We start from the raw sequence: 17,318 nt of genomic DNA on the forward strand, positions 1-17,318 counted from the left end.
TTATGGACGTAGCTTGAAGACGGGCCACACCCATTAAACAGTCACAGTTCTAAAAATATACATCAGCTCTTGCTTGCATGCCTGGTACCATTAATTTGTCAATGAAGGATTCTGTGAGAACTAATTCCGTATATAGTTTTACCTCAGTACAGTGACATGGCTAGTTGCAAGCCACGTCTCTTCTTGAGCATATCTTCTTGAGCATGTCTAGATTCCCCCTCCCTAGAAGTGCCTCCTTATAGTCAGCCCAACGGTATCTTACTGATACTTAGGCCTTCACTTTTTTCCGCTGTGTTTACAAGTGTGGACATGCACCACCTAATGACACAAAATAATGTGCTTCTGAACAATCTTATTATAATGCATGCCTAATCAGCTGTGTGTACACCCTGACCTAAAACTAAAAGGTAAAGTCTTTTGTTTTTTATAGGGGAAGAGCAATCGAAGGACAGTGCTTCCCTTAATTATGAAAACATTATAAACATAATTATATGTGGTGTAATACGATGTTGGAAATGTGAAGTGTGCAATTGACATTTGGCATGTTCTTGGTTACATCAAATATTAGCTTGCACATGTCATGTGCACAAACATTGGAAACTTGGGATGACACAATCCTGTTCACTACTTGGCAACTCCAAGTTTGGCAAGAATTTCTCAACTTGGGAATTCGCATTCTTACTGTGATAACATTTATATTGATGGTTCCCCCAGGTCCTGAGAAACGCTAGTCGAATGTAAGTGACATTGTCTTACTACTTATCTGTAGGTTGTTATGGAGTGTTTATGAGGACAAGTGGCACGGGATACGTACATCTAAAGAAACAAGAGTGGATCTACGCCAATCTAATCGTTGCTAAATTATGTTTGTTAAGAAGTGGTGTTTGTTAAGAAGTGGAGCTATAATATACCTGGCTCCTCTTGATGATTGTAAGTACTGGGCTGATGAAATAGTCCTGTACAAGTTGTCATCTTTTATTTGTTAAAAATAATAGGGAATTTCCCCTCACGTAGACAGTAAATTTCATTGTAAAAAATGAACGTTCGGTGAGTTTCTTGGCGCTTGACCTGTTTAAAGAGACCCAAATTTTTACAGGTAGGTAGAGGAAGGGTTGAAGTTAGCACCTGTGAAAAAAAAATTTTTTGCCGCCTATAGCTTAATTTAATTATTGCAGGTCCTTTTCATTGGCACTGTCACTTGAAAATGATGAGATGTTGGTGAGGAATCGTCATCCGTTGAATACATTGTGTTGAACGTTCAGGCATATTCTCTGTCTCACCGGTCAAACAATTAATCAATTAATACCATATCCTTATACAATCTCAGGTCGGAATTTGTTTTTCAATATTTTCAAGTAGAACATAGCAAAACATAGCAAAACTTCACCATAGACAAATTATCGTAATTGGAAGATGGCAAGTAGCTTTCTAATCTGTACTGTACTAGACTGCTGCTGTCTGTAGAGTTACTAGTTGCTCTCCATTTAGAAACAAATAATTGCGGCGTTAAAATCTGACCTTATTGACCTTGGCTTACCTCCTCTGGGGTCAACCTATCAACCTATATTCCATTGTCATTGTCTGTCTTGAATGCTGGAGGCATTTCTCACAACACACTCGTTTTGCAGGAGAGTGTGCACCAAATAATTTTGCCACTTGATTATGGGCTGTTCTGTTCTCTGTTCTGAATACTGTCGTTGCTGATGATGGAAACTGGGTCTGGGTCTCAGACATGGTCCCCACCCTATCATACGCTACACAAGTTTTCTTCTGATCAGCGGTCATTTGATTCTGTTGAGGTGACTTCCGCAAGTACAAGTATGTGCTCCTAAGATCCTAAATGGGATGAAAGTTGCAAGTTCTACACCCAAGCATTCTGGGGTAGTTATGGCACATGGCACGTAACCGAGAAAGTGTCGCAAACTCTCTCCAATACAGTACTTGACGGTGACGGTGACATTTTCTATTGATGGCTGCAGCAAGTGTGAACCCACACAGCTGACATATTTGAAGACCATTCCTCTCGAGCACTCTACTTATGTGACGGAGACTGGAGAGAATCTGCTGGCTGTAACACCATGTGTTTCATAATGTGTTGACGCATTATTATGTTGTTGTAGTAGATGTGTATACTACAAATAATAACTTGTTGAAAGTTGAGGGAATACAATACTAGTTGCACAAGTCAAAGTGTATAATTAGCTAGATCATCAAGGATTGGTCCTGGACTACTGAAAGTCCACATTTTCTGACATCAAGGATTGACATTTTAGCTAGCTGGAAATATTACTGAAAGTCCAATATTACTGAAAGTCCACATTTTCAAGGATTGGGATATTACTGAAAGTCCACGAAATGTAACACATTTGCACATTTGCATATTTCATTTGCATATTTCCAAGCATATTTCCAAGCATAGGTCCACACTGAAATTTGATTTTTTTTGCTACACAGTTTTGTGGTCTAAAGCAGATTCATAGTCATCCAAAACTATTCCACATTTTCTGACATCAAGGATTGACATTTTAGCTAGCTGGAAATATTACTGAAAGTCCAATATTACTGAAAGTCCACATTTTCAAGGATTGGGATATTACTGAAAGTCCACGAAATGTAACACATTTGCACAGATCAGTGTATTAAAGCGGCCATTCTAGAATGTCTGTGTTTTTTGCCAAAAAGTCAGGAAATTAGGGAGTGCTTGCATTTACCAATTTCTGGATTCTTAAATCTTTACATTTCCATTAATGCGAGTTTCCAGAACTCAACGTTTCCTGGTATTTTGAAAACACGAGGGGGAGAAATTTTAACATTACAACCCCTGTGGCAGTTATAAGTTTGTGCAATAGGTGAATAATTGTATACCAGTCATATCTCCTGTTTGGAACATTTCTAAGATAATGTGCTGATACCATTGTGTATATTTCCATAGCAACATAGGGTGGTGGGTTTGTGGTAGAACAGCAAAAAAAATTGGTAATCAGTTATAGGGAGAGAAAAGACCATGCAACGGTTTCCAGCCAGGTCTGGGACTTTGTCACAATGTCTATAAGAGTTTGGCTATCTTATAATTATGCAAGGTTCAATCTTGCTTACATATCTACACATCCCCCGCAGTGCTCAAAATTGTTAGCCCGTTTCAGTTGAAAGGCTGTGAAGTTCACATAATAATAATAATAACAAGAATAAGAATAAGAATAAGAATAAATGCATGAAACAAGAGTATACATATACTCTTGATGAAAACACAACAGGGATACAAGTTCACCAATAAATGTTCATTAGTCAGAGCTTGACAATGGAGAAGGCGTATGCTTTCGAAGAAATTCTTGGAAGCTTCTTACAAGGGGTAACTTTGGGCAGTCCTTGAGAGTCAAAGAGGCACGACAATGTGGGCAGGTTGACTGGGCCTCCAGCCATTGTGCCACACACACCTCACACCCCAAAATAACATTACAACAGGGAGACACCACAGCTGGGAATGATGTCTGAGACTTGCATACGAGGCATTCGAATACAGTTTTATCCATAGTGCCTAGGGAAGATGGTGCCAATGGTAGAGACATTTTTTTTGCTCTGTGCTGTGGGGCAAAATCAAAATCACTATCAGAGCTCGAGTCCAAGGAAATAACCCTTCCTTTCTTTACTTCAGATTTTCTAACGGCTCGAATACGTTTGGAGGTTTTCCAAAACCTTGATCCTGGATAGAGAAAGTAAGCACTAGTAATGGCATAATCAGTAACTGCTGAATTAACAAGTTATTAAAGAGTCAGCACAATGAATACATCGAGCTTCTTACCTCGAGTAGTAGAAGTATTCGGTATCTTCAGGTAGTCTATGTCCATAAGTACGCATTCTTCACCATTGAATAGCTCGTCACTAACCATCTTCGACACATTTGGAACGCTGGCAATTTCCTCAGAAAGGTCGATGGGGACATTGCTCACTTTCTTCCATTGTTTGCACACCTCAATATACTTTCTCCATTCGGGACGGCTGCTAGAACTTGAAGACATTGTGGAAGGGCCTGCACCATCAACACTCGGTTCAGCTCGAGCTCGAACTCCAGGTGGCTTCTGTCCTGAGGCAGAGCTTGCACCTAGCAAGGCTGACGTGAACTTTGGACTCCATTTTGGCGGTCGTCCTCTTTTTCGTGATGTTGCTTGTGATGTTGCTTGTGAAGGAGGCTGGTAAGAGAAAGAGGCTACTTGCTGGTCTTGAGGCAAACCATCTGCCTTGAGCGAATCCCCGTTCACAACCCACTTTGATAGGTCATCTACATCAAGAAACTTTCCCTCATGGTCTGGTGTTTCCACAAACCCATCGTCAGAAATCAAAATAATGGAATCGGGGAACAGTCCAAACACTTTACCAATAACTTGAGTAGTTAGCTGTGATGGTTTGAGCTTCACGGTTTTGCCATCTTTCTCTATGGTATACAGGCTGTAGTTGTACAAGTTGCTTACACTCGAACTCATGTTCCTAGGCCCTTCTTTCACGGTATCAGCGCAGCATAGAGCTAAATAGAGAGGACACTTGCAATTTTGTGCCCAGGCCATGTGCTTTTGACCGTATGTTGATCTACATGTAGATTTATCTATTTAAAAAGCAATCGCAAAATATTTATTAGGCTAGGGTGCGGCTAATTCGAATCCAGGCGTGTATCGAGGCTAAGAAGGATGGATGTGGATGAAGTGTTTGAAATGGTTACAAGTGGTATGACCCACGAAGATATAAGTAATACACTCAAGACCCGCTTTCCAGGAATAAGAGGCTTCTCTGCAAGAAGTGTTCGGCGATTCTGCTCTGAAAATGGCATTCATAAACCAGATTCTGCTCAAGTAGATGCTGTAGTCGAATGTGCTGTTACTGAAGTAAGCTAAACGTAGTATAGGGCTTAATACTAAGAATATTACCGTAGCACCGGAGAATACAGTCCATGTGCGTAATTAGCTAAGTACCACAAAAAACATTTCTAAATTAATTATGACTTGCAGGTTGGACATGTGTATGGCCGGAGAATGTTAAAGGGTGTGCTTGAGTCTAAAGGTATTAAGGTATCTGAGAAAAGAGTTTCAGAGTCCTTACAGAGAGTGGCCCCTTTGCAATATGATCAGCGGCGGAATGACACCTTAGACCGTACTAATCCACTGCAATACTCGGCTCTCCACTTTGGGCATAAACTTCATATTGACCAAAATGAAAAGATCACAATGTTTGGTGCTACCCACATAGTTGCAAGGGATGGATATTCAGGCAAGATAATTGCTTACTGTACAATGCCAGTCAAGAACAATTTGGCTATATACGACAGTATTTTGAGGTATTGTTCAACTCATTGAATAATAGTTACATCAGTAACACGTATAATTTCCATATCAGGTCATCTACTAAAACGTATGGTCTTTGGAAGCAAATTCGAGTCGACCATGGAAGAGAATTTTATCTTCTTTTGTATGTACAAGAAGCACTTCGTTGTCGTGTTGGCCCTCGGGATATTCTTCCTTACGTTCAATCTCCTTCAACAGAAGTAAGGGTACTGATATTGCTTACATGCATTAACTTTTCTCTCTACAGAACCACACTGTTGAACGCATTATTTTGGGTTGAAGTAAATTCTCGTATTAACTACCCCCTAAAGCGACACTTGATATCAATGGAAGCTACTAATCTGATTAACATGAGTGATGAAACTACAAAATTTTGTGTTTCGTTTGTTACGTGCAATGTTGCTTATCATGGATTATCATTGTTTGTTGCAGCTTGGAATCATCATTCTATACCAGGTAAATGTAATGACATTATTATTGATGACACATGCGCTATTATAATATGTGATACAGGTCGAGGAGTACCCAATCATTTGCAGGTGCAGCGTTATGAAACTATACCCATTCCAGATGGGGAAGTACCGGGTACTGATGAAGCTGCAGATGCATACCGTTCTCAAGGTGGTCAGCTAAGAGAGTTTGGACTTTTTGGTTGCGATCCACTCTTCCACTCAAGGATCGACAGGATCTAATTATGAAAAGGGAGCAATATTTCCTCTCTCGCTGTCGTTTTGGGGACATCTTTAGTAATGTGGTATCAGGAAATGGACAAGCATATTCATATGCAATTGCTGAGTTCATTAGAATAACGAACTCTCTAGAAGCTTATCTATAGTCTAAGAGCCATTTTACTTGCTCATAATCATTATAGAGTGTTTAACATTAACTGAGTACTACAAGTTAACTGCTAGGGGTTGTAATATTAAAATATCTCCCCCTCGTGTTTTCAAAATACCAGGAAACGTTGGGTTCTGGAAACTCGCATTAATGGAAATTTAAAGATTTAAGAATCCAGAAATTGGTAAATGCAAGCACTCCCTAATTTCCTGACTTTTTGGCAAAAAACACAGACATTCTAGAATGGCCGCTTTAATACACTGATCTGCACATTTGCATATTTCATTTGCATATTTCCAAGCATAGGTCCACACTGAAATTTGATTTTTTTTGCTACACAGTTTTGTGGTCTAAAGCAGATTCATAGTCATCCAAAACGCGGGGGTAGCTACACAGTTTTGTGGTCGTCTAAAGCAGATTCATAGTCATTTGTAACGCGGGTACACGGTGGGTTGTATACTGGGTCACGTGCCAATCTATTATCTATGGTTGCATACATGCAGTAATCGTATGCTGCAGGAAACACTCCACACACAATTTTTGGTTTCTCCACAATCTCAATGCAATCGAAGATTAACTCTCGGGATATTGATGGGGCCAGTGGTGATGACATGCAGTGTGGATCGAGGCAAACAATTTTTTTGAGCACACAACAAAAACATACGTATCACAATCAAATACAGGATGAAGTATTACAGTATACAGTCCTCATGTTTTATACCAGAAAAGTGAACTGATGAACTTGGGGATTTTTTGCATTTTAATACCCAGAAGTCAGCTTAAGTTAAATATGTAGTGGGCAGCGCTCGTGAAGTTGTTTGCCTCCAAAATAAGGTTGCGTTCAATTGAGATGAAGTATTGTTGAAGGTAGTACAGCTACGGTTCAATCGCCTCTTTCACAGGGTAAATAGTGACACTATACAGAAGCTTATTAAAGTGTAATTAGTTAGGCAATTAAGGGGGGGATACTGTATTTTTGGTATCCATCATAACTTCCTCGTTTTGCATCCTCTGCTTATAAAATTGACATCAGCATGCAGCTCATTCTTTGTTCTTTCTAATGCTATGCTTATGTTTTGCATACTTACTCTCCAAGGTGAAGTACTGCCACCTGATGTGGTCTTTTCTATATATTCATAACTCAAACCACAATTGGACTAACCCCTTCCCACTTTGTGTACACTTAAACTAACCACAAATCTATTGATTGAATGATGGATTTTTTTTATCTTTATACAGAAGAGAGTGCCAATAAATTTTTATAAGGAACTTACAAAAGATTGATATATATACATTGTATAGATTGTATACTCAATCAGAATCAAAATTCCATCATTCATTTGAAAGAGTAGGAAGAGAGCTTTCCAATGGTATCTTAAAGTTGGCTCAAGTCCAAAGATTGAGCTAGTAATTTTTTTTCAATATAAAAAACAAGTTTTTCACAAAAATCAATAAGTTTCCTGCTAAGTACGTAGTGCCCTCTTCATCAATGTGTTCTTGCTCTGTACGTTTATCCCCTGAGATGTAATGTCTGCCTCCTCTTCTTTGTTACTACCTCCATCTTTGACTCTGACCTCTTGATGCGTTCATAATCTTCAGCCTTCAAATAGGAGGTGCAGAGTGGGCCAACAGGAATACCAAGCTGGTCCATAAGCTTCACTAAGGCCTGTTTTCCACTGTTAAAGACGATAACAGCCTGGCCAGTTGCCTGAATGGTGTCCAAACCACAATACTCAGTTTTTGGTGCGCGCGCCCATACAAGAGCATTGAAACTTTCGTTTCGATTTTGTGTAGCTCCGAGCAAGCACTTCTCAAGGAGCTTTGGCGAACACAATGATCGCCATTGAGGTTCCAGATAATCCTTGTAGTCTGCTGAAATTGTGGTGTGGTGTATCTTCTCCATTAGCCACAGCACGCTGGAATTTGCACCAGCTTTCCTTGCCTTTGGGGCAACAATAATGGCAAGGGTTGTCATCAGTTGAGAGTGAGTGATAAAATACCGCCCAACAAGCATCTGTCATATTCTCAAGATCTCCAGTGTTGCCCCGTATTGCATTTCCATAGTATTGTTGTAGAATATGAATCATGTCATCCAGCAATTTACCTTCTGGCACCTTCACATTTTCCAACTCATTCTCTAAAATCTTCAACTTCTTCTCCCCTTCTCCCTGCTCTCCGACTATTTTGTCTTTTCCTGTGCCTTTCTTAGTACCTCTCCTTCTGCACCCATACTGCTGCTTCACCTCCTTTATCTTGTCCTTCAATGTCTTCTCCTTCTTCTTTGCGTCAACTCTGTCTCTCTTAAATAACGTCCTGGCCAGCTTCAACTTGGGCGTCACTCTCTTCTGCACATGACCTACGCATTCGTGCTTGATGATTGCAACATCCCCGTATGGTTGATGCTGGTTCAGGTGCGTGAGTGACTTGCAATCCCCATCTGAAATCATCTGGGTGTAGCGAAGGTGGTATTTCAACACAGACCGATTCCAAATCTTGAGGACTCCGGCGATGGAACCGGAGAAGAACCCTCATGGTTAATCGCACACTTTGTCCGATGGCCTTCCATCCACTTGACATATTGCTCTGAATCTTCTCCCCACCTGGTTTTTTGCCGTTCACAAGCATTGCACCTTTTTGACAGAATTTCATAGTCCAGCACCTGCCCACTTTCCCAGCTGATAACCACCACAATACCATATGTAGCTGTAAATGTAGCTGTAAATCCACGCTTCGACCATGTTCCATCACATGTCACAGCAATATCGATAACTTCTGTGGGCTCGGTGCCATGCAAAACATGCAGATATCTAGCAGCAGCAAGCATATCATCCAATGCAGCTTCCTTTTAGCCTGGTTATGAGAAGAGAATGCATGTTTGGTGACAGGCGGAAGCATATCCATTATTCCACAGAATGACGCCATGCTAGAATGTCCTCGGCCTATGAATCTCATAGCTAGGACGGATCTGGCATTCAACGCCTTGGACTTGTGAGCGTAAGGGTTAGACATCACAAGCTCATAGTCACATTCATCATTCGTGCAAACAGTTTTCATATGTGATACCAACCCTCTTCTTGAAGCTAAAAAGAGGAGATTGACAGGAAGGACATACACCATTATCATTCAATTCCTTCATATATTCCTGACAGTCGACGAGGCGGTACCCCTGAAGTAAATGCTTAGAGTCTAACTTGCATGTTTGGGTGTCTTGGCCATCAGCTGTGGAGGTGCTGGGGCTACCAGAGATTGCGAACTTCTTGCCACTGGATGTCTGAACAGGTTGAGGCCTCTCAACTGGAGCTGGAGTCTCAGCTTGATCTGGTGATGTCTGTGGAGGCTGCTTCCACTTTGGTGTGCCTTTAAATCCTTTACAACGCCTTTTCCTGCCATAGCTAGCAGCCATTGCATGTCAATGAAGTTGTATAGCTAGCTAGATCTTACGAAAAAGAAATGTGGCAGGTGGGTTCAACCTGCAGACCAGCCCCACCTCTTTTCACATGTAGTCCTCTATCTATTTATGTGAAACTGTGCTGTAACAAAAGATTATTAGAGAGAAGCACATGACAAAAATGGAGTATAATATTGTGGTGATTGGCGCCAACTTGGTGGGAAAAACTTGTCTTATCAACAGGTTTGTACGAGGTACCTGTGTCTTAGATAATTATGTTCCAACACTTGAAGACTCTTACAGGAAGACCATTTGCTTTGATAGGGAAAGCTGCTTGTTGGAAATATTGGATACTGCTGCATGCGCTGGGGGACAATCTCTTTCTTTGTCAACAATATCTAAAATCAGAAAAGGAGATGCCTTTGTCTGTGTATTTGCAATAGACTGTGTCAATTCATTTCACATTGCAATTGACCTTGCAAAAAAAATAAAATCTATCAAGTCTGAGCAGAATATGAAGGCATCGATAATGATGGTTGGAAATAAGTGTGACATTAGCTCAGAGAGAGACAGCAAGTGACCCTGAAAATGGTTCGTACTATTCCAAGTGACATCTGTTTCTTCGAAGCTTCAGCAAAATGTGATATAAATATTTCTGGGGCCTTTCGTTATGCAATTCAAGATATTCAAGTTCAAAAGCAGCAAAGAGAAGAACAAAGAGAACAAAAAACTGACAAACAGTGTTGTACGATATGTTAGTTACATAATTTCTAACATAACGTTTTTTCATATCACCCCCATATCCATATCATTGGCATTATGAATAATAGAAAAGCTATGAAACAGCTTACAAGAGAAGTCTTACAAATGAAGTACAAAAAAAAAAAAAATCTTTTTTTACAAAATTTTCCCAAAAAATGGTATACTTCCCCCTTAAGGTAAACTTTCAGTATAAATGGACCAATTTCTTTGTCTTGATATTGCACATCAAAATAGCCAGACAACGGAATGCCATCAAACAAACACAATCTGTACGCTACACTATTATATATATTATATATATACACAGCAAAAAGGTACATCATCATAATTATTTTAGTTATAATGTATGTTATTTCTACATTAAATTAAAAGATTTTATATTACTGTAACGAATGTGTTTTTACTATACTATACTTACCCTCTGTACGTCTCAATTTCGGCTGCCGTTGAGTATCTCTGCAGTAGAGGATGACTCCTTCTGAGTTAATAGCTCAAATTCTTGCGTACACACTACAAAATACACACTACAAAATAAAAATAAAAAGAAAGTCAATAGATGACGTTTCAGGTACGGGTACTCCAAAACATATTGAAGAGGTTCTGTATATCTATTGGCCATCAGAACAATGACTTTTTTGGAGGGGGAGGCAGTTGAATCAATAAGTTTTGATCTTTTTCGAGGTTGACCAGGGTCCACAGGCTGTCCCGATTAACATTTGTCCCGATTAACATTTGTGCAACGATAGGAATTCTGCAAAAAGCATTTACTTAAGGGTAACCTGGTAATAATTCTCATGTTAGTTTCCAAAGCAATGACTTGGCAACCAGGGAACAGACGTCCAGGGAACAGACGCAGACGTATACACCTATCTTCGGTCAAAAGCCTGTATTTTGAGACTTCTGTGGAATGCCAAAACATAGGAATTGGAAATGGGAGCGGCAAACGGGCATCCTGCATAACCTGTGCTACAGTATATTTTTTCGTTTTTATGTAATTAGTATAGTGAAGTGATATACGAGTAGTCGCTTACAAATACATCCATACTCAGCTAGCCAAATACTGGGTCCAGCTCTACGTACGTGTAGTCTATAAGGTGAGAAAGATGTGATGTTTGATGTTTATTTAGTTTATGGACACAATGGATGAAAATTTCATGAAAAATCCATGAAATAAATTATTGTTTTTTCATCGATAATTTCAATGAAAAATGATGAAAACTTCACTTTTCATGGGAATTTAGGAATTTTGATGGAATATTCATGGATTACAATACCCATGAAAATCCTATAATAATAAAGGGGCCCTATGAAATTGGTTTTCATGGATTATATGGACCCATGAAATCCCTATGAATTGGATTATATATGGACCCATGAAATCTCCATGAAATTGACTTGGAGACTGACCCCTTGGAGACTGACCCATGCCCTGCAGCTGGCCTGCTATTTAAAAAAAACTACATTCACTTTCAATACAATATCACTACATTCATTCCAACATCACACACATTATACTCAACCCTCATCAGGTTTTTTTTGGAAGTCTTTCTGCTGGCTCAATCTGTTCTGGTAGTCCATACCGAGCAAATAGTGCTTGCAGTGCCTCGATTGTGTTTTGAGACGTGGTGGAAGACATCTGAATCACTTCTGGCCACTTGGAATGGGCGTCTACAACCACTAGAAACATTTTGTTCAAGAATGGACCAGCGTAGTCAATATGGATCCTTTTCCATGGGTTCTGCTGGCTCATCATCTGATTCTTCAACTGATTCGTACGTCCAAAATCGCTTACGACTTTGTTTCTACAGAACAGGATGATGGCACATTAATATTTACACACACGCGGCTTGGCAGTTGAGCAGCTAAAATTCAACAGACACCACACAGTAACATCATTAAATTACCTTGATTTGGAGGAGCAGACTTGCGCTTGGTGGTTGAGGATTTCTGCTTGAGGATTTCTGCAAGTAATTCAATACAGTGTCAGTACAGTACAAGAAACACTGTTAATTACCTTGACCGGAGGAGCAGGTTGACTGCAAGTAAATCAGATGATAACATTCTCATAAAAAATTATGACGCCCACAGGTTCAAGGATTTAAGATTACCTTGACTGGAGTGGAAGGCTTGGCTTTCTACATAGATGCAAAGATGCAAAGACACTATATTATTATGTAATTTATACAAACATTGTTAAATTACGGGTAGGCTTGGGCTTGGCGGTTGAGCAGCTAGGCACTCATCTTATATTATTGTTTATGCATAGAGTTACCTTAATGGGCTGCTTTGAACTGGTTGAGGATTTCTGTAATAATTCCATATTGTTTATGACATGGTTTAAATTAATAGTACGCACATATTATGTATACCCAATACCCATGCACACCACACCATGCACACCACACATTATACAGCACCACATTATACAGCACTTACCAGTTGTTCTATAGGGCACTGCAAAAGAGCATTTAACATTTCTTGATTCTCTTTGATTCTTTCTTTCCTTCTTATTACATAATCACTTTCCTGCTCCATATCACTAGTGTTCTCACTCGCCTCTAGATCTGTGTCACTCAGGCTCCTGTCACTCACGCTCCTACACATCAAACAAAAACAAAAAGGATTACAATGATATTATGCACAAAGGTACTGACTGCCCATACTTCTCCTGCTGTAGTGCTCGTACAGTTGCCTGCTCCTGCGGTCGTGCAGTTGCCTGCTCCTGCGGTAGTGATGCTCGTGCAGTTGCCTGCTCCTGCGGTAGTGATGCTCGTACAGTTGCCTGCTCAGACTTCTCAGGTAAAGCAAAATACTGAGCTGCATACTTTTACAGGTTTCAAGTAAGCCAGAGAAAAACATCGTTTTTCTGCAAAATCAGATTGTTAAAGCTTTGCTTTATTTTTTACCTTCAAATCTGCAAAAGAAGTAACCCCTGAATCATAGAGCTCCGTATCAGTTGCCGCACCTGCTGCAGCTGCTTCGTACACAACTCGAGCAAACATCTCGCCACTTTGTAAACAAGAAACATTAAGCAAGAAAACTTATTTCCAGGTACCTGAATTCACTGAATTCAACATGATGGCGATTCCAAGATGGCGATTCCAATGTTGTTAAAGTAGAACGTAAATCTGCTTCCTTTACCAGAGTGAAAAATTATGACATTGAGGTGTATGAGGTGTACACATACCACACATACCCTGGCTGAAGCTTGTCATCAAACACACTTGCCTGCTCAATCTGGCATAATGGTTTCCCAGGCTTCATTTTTCCCAGGCTTCATTTTTCCTCTGATAAAATACATCAAATTAATACAATAATGCTGGTAACTTTCACCAGTACCTTCTACGTGGGGGCTGCAATGACCGCAGATGTGCTCGCCGATTGATGAGCATGCTTGACACCTTGTCACGAAGGCCAGGGCATACTGTGCATGCATATGCATGTGCATATAATTATAAGGCAATTGACAATGTGTTACATGTACATGTACAAAGATATTAATTGCAGAATATTTGCAAAGGTATATATACCTTCTTCAGAAAACATTCCATTTTCTCCCTCTCCCTCTCCCTCTCAAAGTCTTGCATATAAGGGGCTTTGTCCCAGATACCAGCATGTTTTGCTGCTCCTCTAATTGTATACTATATATATTAAAAGAAGTTTTAAGTAGATAAAAATATGCTTATGCTAATACTTACAGCCAGATACTTTTGAGCTGGGGAAGATATTGAATTCCTTTCCTTTTTTGAAATGAGCTCATCTGTACTGTACACTAGGTCCCCCGGAATAATCCGTCCTTAGAGTAGTTCCACAGGCAGCAATTGGAGAACTCGAACTGCTGCTAGTCATCTGTTGAATTAACGGGCGGACCAGCGTAAACGTCACTGGGGCCAACTTGATGCGCTATGCTTTACTAGTAGTACAAGAGTAGTAGCTAGCAAAAGTATACTGGAATTAACAGGAATTAACAGCTGCAATGCCACTGCGCATGTGCAGCATGCAGTACACGTACATAAAGTCGTATACTCGTAGATTAATTGTTTTTGATGACATGTCTTTTACGTACAATTACTGATGTGATATGCATGCATGCTTGTATATAATAATACTAGCCACTGCTAGTATAATTATATTATACAGTACCATATATAGTACATGCATGTATGTGCATGCATGTATGTTGTACGTAGTACATGCATATCATGCCTGTATATATAGAGGCTGTGATCAAGCACTAGATATTAGCTATGAGCGAAAGCAGCTTGGGGTAAATGGCCCAAGAAGGATGCAAGAAGAGTTTCTTGCCCATGCCCGTGGCAGCACTGTGGACGATTCCATATGGATCAAGTGAGTTTTAAAATTTGTCATGGGACTCTCACCATATATTACACCATTTTGATAGGGTGGCCATGGACATAGGAAACCAGCTGCAGAAGGACTAGCACTGACGAGCCCCACTCTGATGTCAAGCTAACAAGGGCCGGGCCAACTCTGATGACAAAGCTAACCAGGGCCAACTCCGATGAAGTACTAACCAGGGCCAACTCCGATGAAGGAGTTGATGACTCTGATGCCAGGTCCAACTCTGATGATGAGGTATGTGCGGGCATATATATAATATACATGTCGTTATCAATAATTATTACACGTTCAGTGTTCTACATGCAGGAATTACGCACTGAGTGTGAGACAGGAACAAGGCACACTTTTGATGGTGGTCTTTACGAGAGTGGAGTGTCGAGGGTTCAACATCAACAGTTCTTGAAGTGTTGTTTGAGTGGTTTACTTCACACCCTGGAACCAGCAAAGAGTCACTCTCGGGTATTCTTTACATGCAACACCATACTCTCCTCCCAACAGGAAATGAGTTGCCTGATAACTATAGGTAAGTGTGATATATTTATGACATGTTAATTACATTTACATGCATATCATTTGAATTTGATATCATTTGAATTTGAATGCAGGGCGGGATTGAAAATTGTTACGATCATAATATTATATGATGCCTGCCCAAATGACGGCATAACTCCAACCTGTCCTATATGTGGAATGGAGCGCTTATTCCAGTTCGATCGTTTACTCTTGGTCCACGTTTGGAACGATTGTTTGGGACCAGCAACCTTGCACAAATTGTTCATGTATGACATACACGATTCTAAGGTTTGGCGTAATGCTTATAAGAAAACAGGCATATTTGGAGGTGATTCGAGGGGTATTAATCTTTCCTTGTGCGTCAATCCATTCCGCCATCTGGCCAATAATGCTAACTCTTCTGATTTTACCCAGAAACATTAGAACCGAGTTTTCAAATTTTCTAGTGGGAATAATTCCAGGAAATGGAAAAGGTGAATAGCCCTTATCTTGAAGTGCTTGCAGATGAAATTCTGCAAATGTCCTGCTGTACGACGCGTACCAAAAAGCAAACTTTGAGTTAAAGGTGGATCTACTGCTTTATGTTCTAGACTATCCAGGAATTAATAAAGTGTTGGATATAGAGCTGGAGCTTATCAAGGGTGTGTATGGTGTGAAGTACAAGGTATGTATAATGTTTTCAGTTTTCATTCCTTACCTGCGTTAAATGTTAATATCTGTATACTATAGGATACTATAGGTGACTACAACCACGACCTCTGCAAAATGGTATATCTACAGAACAGACGTTACTTAACTTCAGATAGCCCGCTTCGGAAACAGAGTGAAGTTTTCCCCGGAAAATGTAGTGAGGAAAGGAAGCCACCTAAACTGCGTTGCTGGAGGGAATCAGTTCAACAATTTCAACAATGCAAGCAAGCTGTAAAAATAAGTTTTAATATGCCATAATTGGTATATAGAGATCGTTGTTTCGTATAATTGCTAAAGCTACGGGCCATAAGAGCTCATACAGCTTCCCAATCACAACCCTTTGGAACAAAGCGTGCCAGATGCCATCAAGGATGTTATTGAGAATTTGTTCAAACTAATTACTGGTAAGAAAGACAAACGTAAAATTGATCTTTCTGAAGAAACTCTGGGCCGGTCAATCAGTGATTTCTCTTTAACTAAAGTACAGTTACGTGTGGCTGATGAGCGTATGAGTGCAATATGCACACCAATTCATGTTGACTTCCGTATACGCTCGTTGTTTATAAAGCACGATTGGAAGCCCAGGTAAGGCCTATATATACCTGTGTTACTGTTAGTATACTATATATAATATTTACAGTTCGCCTCTCAAGGAATAATAGAAGAATTTCAAAGTGCTAGTCAACTGGAAGAGCTCAGTGAACAAGTAAACACTGCTCTAGCATTACTTGAACGAGATTTTCCTATAAACCGTATACTATTTGTATACTGATTTTACAGTCCGTTACATAGAAGTATTGTGCAAAGATGACTGAGTTCTTACGCCCTTTATTGTATCAAGCCAAGTCTCTACTTAATGACACCCTACACTGTAAGGCTACAGATGTTATAGGAAAGGCATGATGTGGTCCCCTGATGAGGCTGTGGTAATATAGACCAGGCAAGTCTACTAAATCTTGCCTTTATGTTGTTCGACAAGAAGTCATTGCCGAAGATAAAGATAAAGAAGCTAATGATTACTCCCGAAAGCTTTTAATAAACTTTAACTCGACACTCAGGAGGTTATTCACTCAAGATCTACTGATGTATTAAAGAGTCCACTACTCTTCCTAGCTCTGTCTGGGAGGCTTTCTTGAACTGTCTCTTTGATAAACAGAGCTAGAAGAAGCAACAGCATAATTATTCTACTTTGTGTCTCTACTTTGTGTCTCTGTTGTTGGGCGGAGTCCAACCAACTACGTGTAGCAGTTGGTTGGACTCCGCCCAACTAGTGTCTCTGAAAGCTAGCTCACATTGTCATACGTATTATTCCCTTTTGTAACTTTGTCCGTTTTTTTACAATTTGTATGATGAATGTAGTCAATTATTTCGCGCACAAGGTATACCAGGCCGAACAAGGCGGCCTGGAATCGAGGCTAGAGAACTGTTAGCCAGGC

General features: G+C 40.0%; 2 protein-coding genes and 1 long non-coding RNA gene across 5 annotated transcripts; 2 read left to right on the plus strand and 1 right to left on the minus strand.

Moving 5' to 3' along the window:
- Positions 1-3,154: 3,154 nt before the first annotated feature.
- LOC135345858 (uncharacterized) lies at positions 3,155-4,559 on the minus strand. The gene is made up of 2 exons (XM_064543331.1): positions 3,800-4,559; positions 3,155-3,700 (listed from the first exon to the last, which is right to left on the minus strand). Exons 1-2 carry the CDS (start codon positions 4,557-4,559, stop codon positions 3,282-3,284), a joined length of 1,179 nt encoding a protein of 392 aa, XP_064399401.1. The 3' UTR covers positions 3,155-3,281.
- Positions 4,560-4,679: 120 nt separating this feature from the next.
- Positions 4,680-6,434, plus strand: LOC135345859 (uncharacterized). 2 transcript variants are annotated; one of them, XM_064543332.1, is made up of 5 exons: positions 4,680-4,874; positions 4,998-5,323; positions 5,383-5,530; positions 5,578-5,786; positions 5,844-6,434. In XM_064543332.1, the coding sequence occupies exons 1-4, from the start codon at positions 4,680-4,682 to the stop codon at positions 5,608-5,610; spliced, it is 702 nt and encodes a 233-aa protein (XP_064399402.1). In that variant the 3' UTR covers positions 5,611-5,786; positions 5,844-6,434. The 2 variants fall into 2 exon arrangements, with proteins under 2 accessions (XP_064399402.1, XP_064399404.1); XM_064543334.1 differs by having other exon boundaries at positions 5,901-6,434.
- Positions 6,435-14,528: 8,094 nt separating this feature from the next.
- LOC135345669 (uncharacterized) lies at positions 14,529-16,661 on the plus strand. 2 transcript variants are annotated; one of them, XR_010397790.1, is made up of 6 exons: positions 14,529-14,664; positions 14,720-14,913; positions 14,972-15,202; positions 15,285-15,856; positions 15,922-16,467; positions 16,523-16,661. It is a non-coding gene; the product is annotated as an uncharacterized LOC135345669 (long non-coding RNA). The 2 variants fall into 2 exon arrangements; XR_010397791.1 differs by having other exon boundaries at positions 14,986-15,202.
- Positions 16,662-17,318: the final 657 nt, after the last annotated feature.

This window comes from Halichondria panicea, chromosome 12 (assembly GCF_963675165.1).
Source record: "Halichondria panicea chromosome 12, odHalPani1.1, whole genome shotgun sequence".
Lineage (NCBI taxonomy): Eukaryota > Metazoa > Porifera > Demospongiae > Suberitida > Halichondriidae > Halichondria > Halichondria panicea.